We start from the raw sequence: 13601 nt of genomic DNA, 5'->3' as shown, positions 1-13601 counted from the left end.
CAGAAGCGTACAGAGGTAAAGAGATATTCTTCTGTGTTTTGTGCAATTCTGTAGCCTTAGACTTGATGGATGAGTTAGATATTTATCAGTAAAGGAGTTTGCCTAGCTTGCTGGGGCCAGCTAGCCACAGGTTCTGCAAAGAAACTGCATCTGAGACGGCCTTTCCTGGCTGACCAGCATCTCTGAAAAGGAAATTAGTCTTTAGGACACTGAAGTTAAGTTTTGGGTTCTCTAGTGGGTAAATATTTTTAAAGCACTTAGAACAGTACCTGGCACATGGTAAGAGCTCTGTTAAGTGTTTATTTTAAAAGCAACAAATACTTCATCAAGCATTTTGTGATAAGTAACATTAGCAGAATGGGAACCAAAACCAATAAACCTCAAGAGGTTCAAAGTGGCCTAATTCAGTAATGGAGAGTTGCTGTATTCGTCACAGACCTGGGACAGAGTCTGACAACTTCCTAAACTAATAGCAGTAGTCACATGCCCTTGCTAAACTTTAAGAAACAAAATCAGACTGTGGACTTGGTGGGCTCAGAGATGCAGAGATCTGTGGAATAAACTATACAGAATTGTTTTGAACTTGAGTCCAGGAAACACGTGATTTTGAAAGGATTGCTTCAAAAGTAGGTCGTAGGCGATCACACAGGAGAAGGCTGGGTGCTGTGTGTCCATCTGTTGATTGAACAAACACTTCTTATCAAGTACTTTGTTAGGGGTCAGACCAGCTTTCCAGGATCTCACGAGTATCACTTCAGACACAGTGCTGGGATGGAGAAGAGCCTGGCCTGGGCTGCTTCCTCATCTCATGGTGAAATCCAAATAAAAAAATCATTTGCTGACCTTAAACTTACAATTTTTCTCCACTCCCTGAGGAAATTCTATCAGCGGGTAAGAAATAAAAGATTGGTGATACAGCCTAGTGGTACAAGATGCACAAAGCCCTTGGGTTGTTTTGTGGGTTGGTTTGTTCTTAATGTAAGACTGTTTTCATTATTCGAGAATTTCATGCATGTATATAATGTGTTGCAATCCAGCCTTCCTTTCATTTCCTTCCCTGCAATGCTTCCTTGCTTTCTCCTTGCCACTAATCCCTCCCAACTTCATGTATTCTCTTAGTGCTACCAATATGTGCATGGATTTAGGGTTGTCACTAGGGCATGGCTAGCCATTCAAGGACCTCATCCCCAAAGAAAACCGATTTTCCCCCTCTCTCAGCCATCAGTTGCCAATAGATTCTCATCTAGGGTTGGGACTCCCTGATACCTCCCCTCTCCTTGCTGGGATTCTGTCTGGCTTGATCCTGTGCGGATCTTGTGTGTGCAAGCAAGACACTAGGAGTTCAACTGCCAAGTTGTGTCCAGAAAACAGTTTTACTATAGTCATCCACCTCTTCTGACCTTTAGAGTCTTCCTGAGCCCTCCCTCTGAATGATCCCTGGACCTTGGAGAGGGGACATGGCTTGGATGTCACACTTCAAATTCCTGGGTTTGATCCCCAGAACTACAAGAAGTAAAAAGAAAAGGGCATGGACTGTGACTTACAGTTTTGACTGAATGTTAAAATAGCTACAGGGTTTGGGATGTGTGTGTGTGTGGTTGTGGTGGTGGTAACTAGAATGAAATCGGAACATTGGAATGCAACTCAGGCATATGCATTTTTGTACAATAATTCTTTCAAAAAGACAGGAACGGGAAACAGCAGAACACATAACAGTCAACAAAATTTTAGAGTTTGAGAAAGGGCTGGACCAAAAATGGTCTTGGCATACCAAAAGTACAAACAGCCTTCAGGAAAAAGAAGGCTTGGAGAATACCTTTAAAAGCAGTAGTATTTGTCCTGCTGTCCAAGTTGGGGAAGGATTCAGGAACTGCAGGAGGTCTGAGCAGGGATAGGGTGACAACTGGAAAATGTATTCAGATTTGAATAAGGAAGTAACATGTCTCAGAACTGATAGGCTGGCTAATCACATGACCAGTCCCACTCCCACCCCTGGGACTCTCTAAAGAGATAGGATGAGAAATTGCACTTGGGTGCAATTAGGATAAAATAAAGGTGGCTTGTCTGTCCTCAATGTGCAGGTGCTTATCTAAGGGCTTCCAGATCTGGAATATAAGTGCATTATTAGAGGATACGCTCTGTGCAAATGTCTAGGAAGGAAGTCCAGTGGGAGCAGGACTCAAGGGGAGACCAGGCTCCTGTGTCATAACCTAATGAGGACATCTATCCAACCGGAAGTCTGCACATATTCAACCTGCTTTCAGTAAACTGTAGAGGTTTGAGGAAAAAAGACACCAAAGATCAGCAGATGTGTGGAAAGTTTCTAAAAAGAAAGACAAGAACCAAAATACTCACTAGTGTATATAAAACCCTTTAATGGAGAGACGCTTAGATAGTGCTTGACAGACGGGTATGCGGCTACATCTTCAGACGCTAAACAACCTCAGGAGAATTCATAATGTCCTGTGTGTATGTGGATGCTGTGCACACTTGCAGAGGAATAAGGAGTCCTCTCTTCCACTGCTGTTGTTGTTGGCTGTTGCTGCTGCTGCTACTGGTGGTGGTGGCGGCTATGGTGTGTGTGTGTGTGTGTGTTGGGGGCAGGTGTGAATCTCAGCTCCATCATTTTCTAATCTATATGTCCTGGGCAGGTTACCAAAACTCTTTGTGCCTCTGTTTCCTCACTTTTAAAATGAAAGTTCATAATGATGCTGTTTTATAGAACAAGAAAGAACCCTTAGAAATTCTATCTATACCAGCAGTTGTCTCAAATCCCATAGAACATCTTAAAGTAAAAGTTGAAGAAACTCTAGGAGAAATCAAAAGACAGAGATATTGAAAAAGAAACCGTGAAAAAAGATGATAAAATAGAGAGAGGCAGGCAGATGGACAAGCAGACAAGAAATGAAGGGTCTATGTGGTTGACAGGGAAAGGGCCCTTGTAGGGCTTGTCATTGGAACCGTTCTGAGCAGGGAGAGAGTGAAGATCCCAAGCACTCCCAGAGAGCAGAAAGAGGGTCACATCCAAAGGACTAAGAAATGAGTGGCAGAAGGATAATCACGTTCTAAGCAATGTGGACTTATTCTGGGAAAGCTACCCTAGTTTCAGGACAGAAAACTGTTTGATTTAGATATATTTGTCACTTCAAAAGATTGTTCTTGTGTGTTCAGCCAAGTAGGGGCTCAACTCTGCTTAGTGGTCTGAACTTCTTACATCTGCCTTTGTCTGAGAGAGCACCTGTTTCTCTTTTTAAACCAAGGTGAAAGAGTATTCAATTTGCCACCTTCCTTCCCTTCCTCCTCTTCCAGTTCCCTGTCCCATTTGTCTTCCTTTCCCTTCCTGTTTCTTCCCTCTCCCCCTTCTTTACCTTTGAGCCGTCACACTTGCTATGTCTATTTCTGTCTCTCCTCTTCCCTTTTTCTTTCTATCCGCAGAAGTCTTGTGTTTGTCTAATAATTGGCAGGAGAGATCTCTTTTTTTTTCTTGCTTCTTCAGTGATGAATAGTTGGCGTCAGATCAAAGACAAACCCTGTGGTTTTCTGGCTGCCCAGAAGGGCGGTGCAGCTGGCAGGCATCCCAGCTGCCTGGTGATAGGCATGTGGAAGAGATACCAAGCTCACAGGTCACTGTGTGTGTGTTCGTGTACGTGTGTTTTGCAGGCCAACAGCAGGCTGAAGCAGATCGAGAAGGAATATACTCAGAAGCTTGCCAAATCTTCCCAGGTAAGCATGGGCCAAAGACACAAAACAAAACAGTAAATCCAAAACAAAGAGCAGAAATGAGACCAACACAGCAAAGCCATTGTACTTCAGAGTTAAATCAAATTCTTGTCAGTTTTTCATGAATTCGTATCATATTTTGATGGATTGATAAATAAATTAAAAATGTTTTTAATATTTCCATCTTACTAAAATCAGGAACAATTGTGCATATTGAGCCATTTGAACCAACACACACACACACCTTCATGTTCACACACACACACACATACACACAGAGGAAGATGTTGTAAAACCAGCTGGCACAGTTGAACAAGCCCAGGCCGAAAGACATTTCACAAGGCAGGGGCACACACCTACATCTGTGATGTAAGCAGCCTGATAACATCTGTACTTTTTTTCTTTTCAATATTCTAACTCATTGCACCCATGAGCTAGTTGACTGATTAAAAACGACAGGCCATTCTAGGTTAAATAGTCAGCTCAAGTGTTGGCTCCTTCTGGAGGGTGGGGGAAGAACCTCTGCACCCACCACTTGATGATGATCAACGCTGCGGGTTTACTATAAAGAAGGCTAACAGTTAAATGCCACCTCTGCTAGGATGATGCTTGAAGAACCTCTGTTTCATGAGCTGTTCTTTCTCCCAATGGCTTCAGTTAGGGAGCCCCAAACCTCTGGAGTTCTGTAAGTTCTGTTAGAAAAATTAAGCATTGTTTACCTTCATTTTGTAGGTGGATAACTAGGCCATTTAATTCTACAGTTTTCATGTCCAATGATTTTAAGTTGGCTTTCGTATCATTGCCTGTATACAATGGCATGCAAACTGAAATCCATGGTCCATTTTATGAATTGCCTGATAATAGAAGCAACAAAACAAATGGTAATACCCAATGTTTCTGAGCACAAGCCTGGTGACTTCATTCAGTTTTCCTCATCGGCTCCATTTTTCCAGTTGAGAAAATGAGAGTTAAGGGCCAGGGATGTAGCTCAGCAGTAGAGGGCAGAAATCTGAGATCAGAGAGATGAGATCATAGGAGTTAGCAAGTGACTAAGCCAGGACTCAGTCTGGAACTGACTTCAAAGTGGCAATCTTGACCTTTGACATACCAGCCTGGCCCAATGCTTTCTCTTCCTCATACAGCAAAACGTTGAATGTAGTTATCAGGAAATGTCAATTCTGTAAATATTTCTAAAATGGGCATGTTATATAATTCTCATGTCATTAAGAAAACCAGAAGTCTTTGTTTAATTGAATAGTCATATGTGTTTATGAGAGAGATAACCATGACTTGGTTACCATTATCCCAGCACTTCAGGGAAAGATGTTCTTGTTAATCTACTGAACAATGCTTATAACCACTGAAATGAATCTTAACACTCCCAAACTGAAGTTGAAACAGAAACAGGAAAAACCACAGTTCGGCATAGCGCTCCTTCTGCTTTATTTGGAGTGGAGGATACAGACAGTGAGATGGAATCTAACTAACGAAACTGCTTAGCTGACAAGACTGGAAACAGGAGCTTAAGTTTACCTACAGGAAAGTGTGAAGAAGCCTGATTAGGTGACATTAAAGCAAATTAAATGGTAGCATATAAGAAAGCCCAAGCTTGGAGTCCACAGAGTTGGAATACCAACCAATCCTACCACGTGTGCGACCTGGAGCAAGTTTACCTGCCGCCTTTGGAACTCAGTTTCCTCAGGAGTCAAATGGGAGATCAGTGCTATCGTCTTAAGACAGTTTTAAGGAGTAAGTAAAACCAATGTCCAAAGCACACAGTGCTTCGTATCACTAAAACATTTACTACCTGTTAGCAACCTTAGGTGTATGAACAATGCACTACGAAAATGAAGAAGAGAGCCAAGGAAAAGGTCTAGAAGAAAGATTAGATCTTTTCATCATACACTGTACTTTGGGGTGCTCAAGAACTGATGAAATTTTGCCACAAAATTTGGAAATGTACAAGCTTACTATTTCTCTCCAAGACATGAAGGAGAAGGACGTGGGAAAGCACCAGAAGCTATCGTGTACTGTAATCATTTTGTAGACGAAAGAGCAATACTGTGCCAGAAAAATACATAGATGTCAAACGGAAGATAGCCTTATGCTGATAGTAGTCTCCGTACCCATCTCTGATGCGCTGAGTATTTAGAGCCATGAACTGGCGTTTGAGAACACCAGTCTACAGTGCCAGTCACTGCTGAGAAACAGATTATTTTTAAATGAACATTTAAAAAAAAAAAAACGAAACATGGGCTGTTTGTGCTTCCAGATGCCAGTTTTCTGGAATCGCTAATGCACATCTCATCAAGCTGGTGAGAGTGCCGGAAGCCAAGTTGCTTCACTGTGTTTATCAGGATTAAAAATCTTCCTCTCAAGAACAGAGCTAGTGTGAACAGATGAGGGATGGGTCCATTGACACTCAGGAGAGCAGCAACTTAAATTGGGAAAATATTTGACATCTTTCTTTCCCATGAGGGAAATTAGTTACTTGATCTTTAAGATCATATCAAGCTTTGGACCTAGTAGGCCATGTGCACTTAACCCCAGGCACACTCAGAGACTGCCACTTTTGAGCCTACACAGCCTTCCCCACAACAGCCAGGGAGGCAGCAGCTCCACGCATGCTATTTCTCTCAGTCACAAAGGCATTCCTTTTGTCTGAATATTAGATATTCACCTGGCCTTCTCAGTTTTAGCATAGTTTCTAAACTCAGGTCGCTTCCCTACTCTTCATTTTCCAAACCAGAGCAGTACGAGTTTGCAGAGATGGCCCTGGCTGCAGAGGACCATCTGCCAGACAGACCCACCCCCTGCCAAGCAGTCCCTGCCACTACCCTGGCTAGCTCCCCTTCATGTGCAGACCAATGACTGTGAAGTAGTATGTCACATGCCCCCACTTTGTCCAGGGGCCATGCTGAGGGAAGCAAAGGGCTCTACCTTCCTGTATTTTGTAAGGAACCCCAGTGCCTTCCTGTCCTTTCTAGGTAGGGTTTTTGTTGGCTGTTGAACTTAGAGGAAGAATTTTAGAAAAGTCTCGTGCTGTACCCACAATCTGAAAAAATAATAGAAATAAAAGGTGAAAATTTACCTCTATTTTAAATTCTGAAAGACTTCAAATAAGATCCTAATATCTACACAAAGTTTCATTGCTTAACAATAATTAGTAACCATTATTGCTTTCATGAGTCAGACTGCTCATAGCAACCTCCCCAAATAGCCCCTGTTGTTTGTCAGAGTGTTAATTTTTCATATCTACATGAAAATGTCCTAATCTGCTCCTCACCATGAAATAAATACATGGTAAGCATTTAGTGACATTTTACTTCATATTCTTTGATTATGATTCTCTCCAAACTGGAGCTTCCCAATTATGATTGTATGTAACAGAGTCTTTTTTTTTTCAGAAATTTTTTACTATTACTTATGGGAAGGGTAGACTATGTTGTCTTATTTTTCCCAGTGGTGATTATTTATTTACCATGATACTACACTACTTAATTTACCATTATAATTCATTACTTAAATACTTGCTGAGAGCTGTTGATATCTGCACTGAGCTAAGGCAGAAGGTTTGTCTTCTTGTACTCCGAAGTCTACAATGAATAGACGTAAAGACCCATGCTGTGTTCCTAATCCAAACATTATTTTCTAGCCCAGTATTCTGGTGACTTTCTAATCTGGAATATTTGGAATATTAAATCTTTTTTTAGGTGACACAGTGCCATCCTGCCTTCTAATCAACATACCCTCCAGCCACGGTGCTTCGCTGATGTCACCTTTATACATCTCACGTAGCTTTCCAAATAGAAGCTCATGTTTCCCCATAGAAGTCTCATCATCTCTCGCCCTAAAGACTAGAAAGCAAGTGTACCTTCCTTGAACATCATTTATTGTTCCAAAACCTACACTCGTTTCTTTTTGTACGCCTTGTCCAGAATCTTCTAAACATGAGGAATATCCTGATCTTGAGCCCTTAAAACCATTTAAAATACCTCAGAATATTTTTATCTTAAATCCTAGCTATACTAATCTCAATCTTACTTTTTTTTTTCCTGATGCAAGGTCTCACGTAGCCCAAGTTAGTCCCAAACTCACCATGTAGTTGAAGCTGACCTGAACTCCTGATCCGCCATTTCTACCCAATACTGACTTGCTCACTTCTAGTGTTTTTAAGAGGAAAACAAATACCTTGTGCTTTCAAAGTAGATTCCATGACTGTGGTAGATCACCAAATCTACACGTGATAAAATCGCAGAGGACTAAACACATACTCTGGAGTTAAACTCCCACTTCTATGAAGCTCTGGCTTACTCAGCTTGAGACACTGAAATATTAAGCTGTGTTTATTGTTTGGCCCATGTTCCTATAAAATATCAATCTTCAATTTCATGGTAGGTTGAGGAAATCTGGCTTTCTTATCCCTAGCCCCTCTGGCCTGTGACTAGAAGCTGGTTCTTCTGTGCTTCAGTTTTTGACATTCACTGTGAGAATTTAACCTTTACTGCTTATGGATGAAAGTGCTATGGACAGTTATTGAACGGATGTAACATTTGTTGCATGGAAGCAACATTTAATCAAAATTCTTAAAATAGATGAACAGTATTCTATTCTCAGTAAGTGAATTCCTCCACTCACAGCAGAGGGTCCACTTAATATTCTCATACTGCCCTTATGAATTTCTTCATTTCAAAATAATCTTAACATTTGATTAAATTTTAACCTTTGTTACAGCGAATTTGCATGCTGAGCGTAAACACTCCATATTTATCACAACAATGCTCTGTTTATGTCCATTGTGACAACTAATATTTCTATAGCACTTGACTTTTATGGCCTCCGTATAGTTTCTATTGCTTTGTTGATGCTGTGCTCCTGTTTGTGGGAAACTGAGATCAAGAAAGACTTGCTAAGCCCAATGTTTCTCACCGACTGCATCCTGTTCCAAGAGCAGAGCTGTCTTGTAAGCACTGATACTGTTTCAGCATTGTGGACACTAGTACTGTTTCTTTTATTAGACAAACAACCATTTCCTGCTTTCAAAAGCAATCCTCACTGTTGAGACTGAAAGGCAATGGCTGCATCCAAAGCAAAGAGAGAGCAGCGCTCTCAGTGGGCCTGTTGCACTCCTCACCAGATGTTAATTTGAGAAGGTGGCAGGAACCCTGCCCTGGAGGGAACTAACTCCTGAGTGTGGAGAGAGCTACAGGAGTCCCTAGGAAAGGGACTGAGCCAGAATAAACTTTCATGAGTATGTGCGCTTAGGAAGCCTATTTAGAAGTGTGAACTTTAATACCAAAATTTTGTTAAAAACCAACGTGAAATTGGCTCGTTAGAAGATGAAACTGACTGTGGACTTCAACAATGTAAAATGCTTGACCTCTTTGTCTGTTTCCTCATTGTAAAGAGGGGGTAATAATCATACTTACCTCACAGTAGCGAACAATATACAAACTTCAAATCTCAACAAAGTACATAACATTAGTGAATACCCAAGACTTACTGTGTGGAATTGATTGTAACGAGTGAGCACGACCACGAAGAATAAAGGTGCTGGTGGCGGTGGTGGTGGTGGTGGCGGTGGTGGTGGTGGTGGTGGTGGTGGTCGCGGTGGTGCTGGTGGTGGTGGTGGTGGTGGTGGTGGTGGTCGCGGTGGTGCTGGTGGTGGTGGTGGTGGTGGTCGCGGTGGTGGTGGTGGTGCTGGTGGTCGCGGTGGTGGCGGTGGTGCTGGTGGTGGCGGTGGTGGTGGTGGTGGCGGTGGTGCTGGTGGTGGCGGTGGTGGCGGTGGTGGCGGCGGTGGTGGTGGTGGCGGCGGTGGTGGTGGTGGCGGCGGTGGTGATGGTGGCGGTGGTGGTGGTGGCGGTGGTGGTGGTGGCGGTGGTGGTGATGGCGGCGGTGGTGGCGGTGGTGGCGGTGGCGGGTGGCGGCGGTGGCGGTGGTGGCGGTGGCGGTGGTGGCGGGTGGCGGTGGTGGTGGTGGCGGTGGTGGTGATGGTGGCGGTGGTGGCGGCGGCGGTGGCGGCGGTGGCGGCGGTGGCGGCGGGTGGCGGCGGCGGCGGTGGCGGCGGTGGCGGCGGTGGCGGTGGTGGCGGTGGTGGCGGTGGCGGTGGTGGCGGTGGCGGTGGTGGCGGTGGCGGTGGTGGTGATGGTGGCGGTGGCGGTGGTGGCGGTGGCGGTGGTGGCGGTGGTGGCGATGGTGGCGGTGGTGGCGGTGGTGGTGGTGGCGGTGGCGGTGGTGGCGGTGGTGGCGGTGGCGGCGGTGGCGGTGGCGGTGGTGGCGGTGGCGGTGGTGGTGATGGTGGCGGTGGTGGTGGCGGTGGTGGTGGCGGTGGTGGCGGTGGCGGTGGTGGCGGTGGTGGTGGTGGTGGTGGCGGTGGTGGTGGTGGCGGTGGTGGTGATGGTGGCGGTGGTGGTGGTGGCGGTGGTGGTGGTGGCGGTGGTGGTGATGGTGGCGGTGGTGGTGGTGGTGGTGGTGGCGGTGGTGGTGGCGGTGGTGCTGGTGGTGGCGGTGGTGCTGGTGGTGGTAGTGGTGCTGGCTGGTGGTGGCGGTGGTGGCGGTGGTGCTGGTGGTGGTGGCGGTGGTGGCGGTGGTGGTGGCGGTGGTGGTGGTAGTGGTGGTGGCGGTGGTGGTGGCGGTGGTGGTGGTAGTGGTGGTGGCGGTGGTGGTGGTAGTGGTGCTGGCTGGTGGTAGTGGGGGGTGGGGTGGTTCTGGTGGTAGGTGGTGGGGGGGGGTAGGTGGTGGGTGGTGGCGGGTTTGGCAGGGGTATGGTTGGTGGTGGTGGTACAAATCTCACAAAAGTCAGACCAGCCTTGCTCACTCTTAAGAAGTTTATTTCTCAGTAAAATAGTCTGACGCTTTTCATTTTTTGAGCTCACAGATGTTCTTTCTTCTGATGAGTAAATACTGTGGAATGTTAGAGTGAAATGCCTTCCAAATATATTTGGTTGAGCAGTTGTCCACCATTCATAGTTTTATTGTAGTCTTTTGTTACGTGGAATTTCATGCATTATCCTGAGTGATATGTTAATTGAAAATGTTCAGTTTGTGAAATAGAGTTTTGCCAAATTCATTCTTTTGTTAAGCATAAATACATATAAAATAGATGCCTCTCGCTGGAGAATTTGAAGTTACAGCATGCTGTTTTCATTTTAGATCATAGCAGAACTTCAGACAACCATTTCCTCTCTGAAAGAGGAGAGCAGTCGGCAGCAGCTCGCTGCAGAAAGGCGGCTCCAGGATGTTGTACAAAAGTTTGAAGATGAGAAGCAGCAGCTGATTAGAGATAATGACCAAGCAATCAAGGTAATCTAAAGACTGCAGTAACCAGTGGTACCAGCTGCTCTAACGTAATTAAAAGGAGGCTGAAGTCGCAGCAGTGGGCAGATGAACGCAGGTATCTGGCTTGCTCACACAGCCCTCAGTAATTCCATTCACTGGCCTCTCTGCCTTTGATGTGTCCAGTGACTCAGGCTGACTTCCCTCCAAGAGCTCGCATGCCAGCATAAAGAGTCATTTTTGGCAACCCCTCCCCATTCATATTGAACAAATATTTGAAAAATACCTCGTCCTTTCTCTTGAGAACTACTTTGGAATTGTCTCTTGAAATTAGACTGAGTGTTTCAGCCCAGGACTGCTGCCTAGCACATTCAGAAGTCAGCTTCCAATTTACATTCTGGTCTTTGCCCACATCCTTTCATTATGTATTCACATAATGAGCAATAGCGTTTGTTCCAGGCACGGAATGCCAGCCATCTGATGTGCTTTGACATAGTACAGGGTCGATTGTTGCTGCTGAGAACTTTGGTTGTTTCTAAATGGCTTCAGAGAACCATTCACACCCTAATAGCAACAGAAAACTCCCTCAACCTGATCCTCTAGGTGAGAGGCAGTTAGATTTCAAAGCAGCTCTTTCCTTGGCTTCATAGTAGCAGATGCTATTGTAAGTGTCTGCACCACGCTGTGCTTCATCTGTGAGGAGCAGCACCAGGAAACCTTTATAAATAAAGCTGAAAGAGAACAAAATCATTTTAAAGAATGCCTAGCAAAAGGTTATTTTTCAGTGACTTTGCTATAACAATACTTAAAGCATGTAGAGTAATCATACAGAGCAAAGAAAAATAAGTGATATATATATATATATATATATGTATGTACATATATGTGTGCGTGTGTATATATATATATATATATATATATATGTATATATGCACCTAGATGGTATTGAATAAAATAAAAGGCTTTAAGAGATAAAACCCTTTGAGACCAGCACAACCAACCTCCTCACTTCACAGGTGAGGACTTGGGGTTTGCTTAATGATGTTTGCCTATTTATTTCTATTTGTGAAATTTTACCTCCATAGGTTATAAGACAAAAACAACAACAAAACTCTTTTTCATATTCTGGTCACTTAAAACTCTCTTTCAAGCCCTTTTACTTTTCATATGTCCCCTTTTCACTTACAGTTGGTGCTGCCGGCCTGTTAACTGTTTCTGTTGCATGAACTGAGCTGTGGAATTTGTTTAAACTGTTTTAGTTACATAAAAGTTTCGTTTTAAGTAGATATCTCTTCCACTTATGTCCAAATAACCAAGTGGTCGGTAATTTCCAATTTGCAAATAAAGTGAATTCCATTGCGTAAGCAGGGGAAGACATGAGTTAGGTTACCCCTGGCATTGTTTTTAAAGGATTAAAATTACCTTGAAAGAATTGTAATTAGCACAGTTACCTATTTTAAAATATTTATTCTTATAGTTTTAAACCATTTGTATGATAAAAGGGAAAGGCCCTTAAATCATAACTCCAGACCCACCCCAAATCACAGACAGAATTTAAGTGATGAGAGTTGGTATGTACATAACACATGCATAAACCGTGTGGACTGGGGCTAGCATGATGGCTCCGCAGTTAAGAGCACTGACTGCTCTCCTACAGCACCCACATAGTGGCTCACAGCCATCAGTAACTCCAGTTCCAAGGGATCCAACACCCTCACACAGACATACACGCAGGCAAAACACCAATGCACATAAAAATAAATATTTTTTAAAAAGTATATAGCCGATTTTTCCTGATAGTAACAAATTAAAGTCATAATACAGCTAAAAAGCCAAGTATACTGCCACATATCTGTAGTCTCAGCCCTTGGCTGAAGCAGAGGGATCATGAGTTCAAGGTCAGCCTGAACTTTATAGCAAAATCCTGTTGGGGGGGGGAGCTTATTAATTAAAAAATGGAAATGCAGTAATAGTTGAAATAAAATTTAGTTTGGGTTCTGTTACTTAATGCATAGAGTGAGTAGCTTTTTTTTCTATCGAAGTTGCTAAAATAATTGATTTGTTATCATTCATTTTCTTGGCTTTTTTCCCTAGCTACCCCCCCACACACATACACACATAGGAATAATAAGTGATAGTCATTCAATCGGCACAGTGTTCTGAGTTCTCTAACAAATATTTTAATTAATGTTCTATCACAATCCTTAGCCCTAACAAATTTTTTGTCTGCCACATGATCTTTTATCATCTGTAACTTTTTGGAAATAAATCACATGAAACTACTAAATTAGCAAATGTCTTGACATCTGTACACGAAACCCAAATTATCTCCAGTTCATCTAGTCATGTACTAGTCAAGTCTTTAAAAATAGAGAAGGAGAGGTACATCCAAAGATAGCCCTGCGTTCTCTTGAAAGGGAAATGGCCCTTTAATTTTCCATTGACCTCAACCCCAGCTCCACACCCAGCACTTAACTCTCTTGGTCATAGACGTTTCCTGGAGAGTTTTCTCTCCCTAACTGTGCTTCTGGCTCTCAGGAAGCCCGCCTGTCCCTCGGGGAGGAGGCAGGCACCTGTGGCACCAGTAGGAATCTGGTGCATTGTGG

The 13601-nt window shown here is 43.7% G+C and overlaps 1 protein-coding gene across 2 annotated transcripts in view; it reads left to right on the top strand.

Moving 5' to 3' along the window:
• Cep112 (centrosomal protein 112) overlaps nucleotides 1-13601 on the top strand; it is a 396051-nt gene that overhangs the window by 296627 nt on the left and 85823 nt on the right. For both annotated transcript variants that reach the window (XM_041635859.1, XM_041635858.1), the window contains exons 22-23: nucleotides 3661-3723; nucleotides 10873-11022. In XM_041635859.1, the coding sequence (XP_041491793.1) occupies nucleotides 3661-3723; nucleotides 10873-11022 (213 nt within the window). The remainder of the gene's footprint in view (nucleotides 1-3660; nucleotides 3724-10872; nucleotides 11023-13601) is intronic.

This window comes from Microtus oregoni, unplaced genomic scaffold (genome assembly GCF_018167655.1).
Source record: "Microtus oregoni isolate MIOR12 unplaced genomic scaffold, Mior012 000048F_ref0000485, whole genome shotgun sequence".
In the NCBI taxonomy this organism is placed as follows: Eukaryota; Metazoa; Chordata; class Mammalia; order Rodentia; family Cricetidae; genus Microtus; species Microtus oregoni.
Note: the sequence above shows the minus strand (reverse complement) of the source record. Positions and strands in the feature narration are given on the sequence as shown.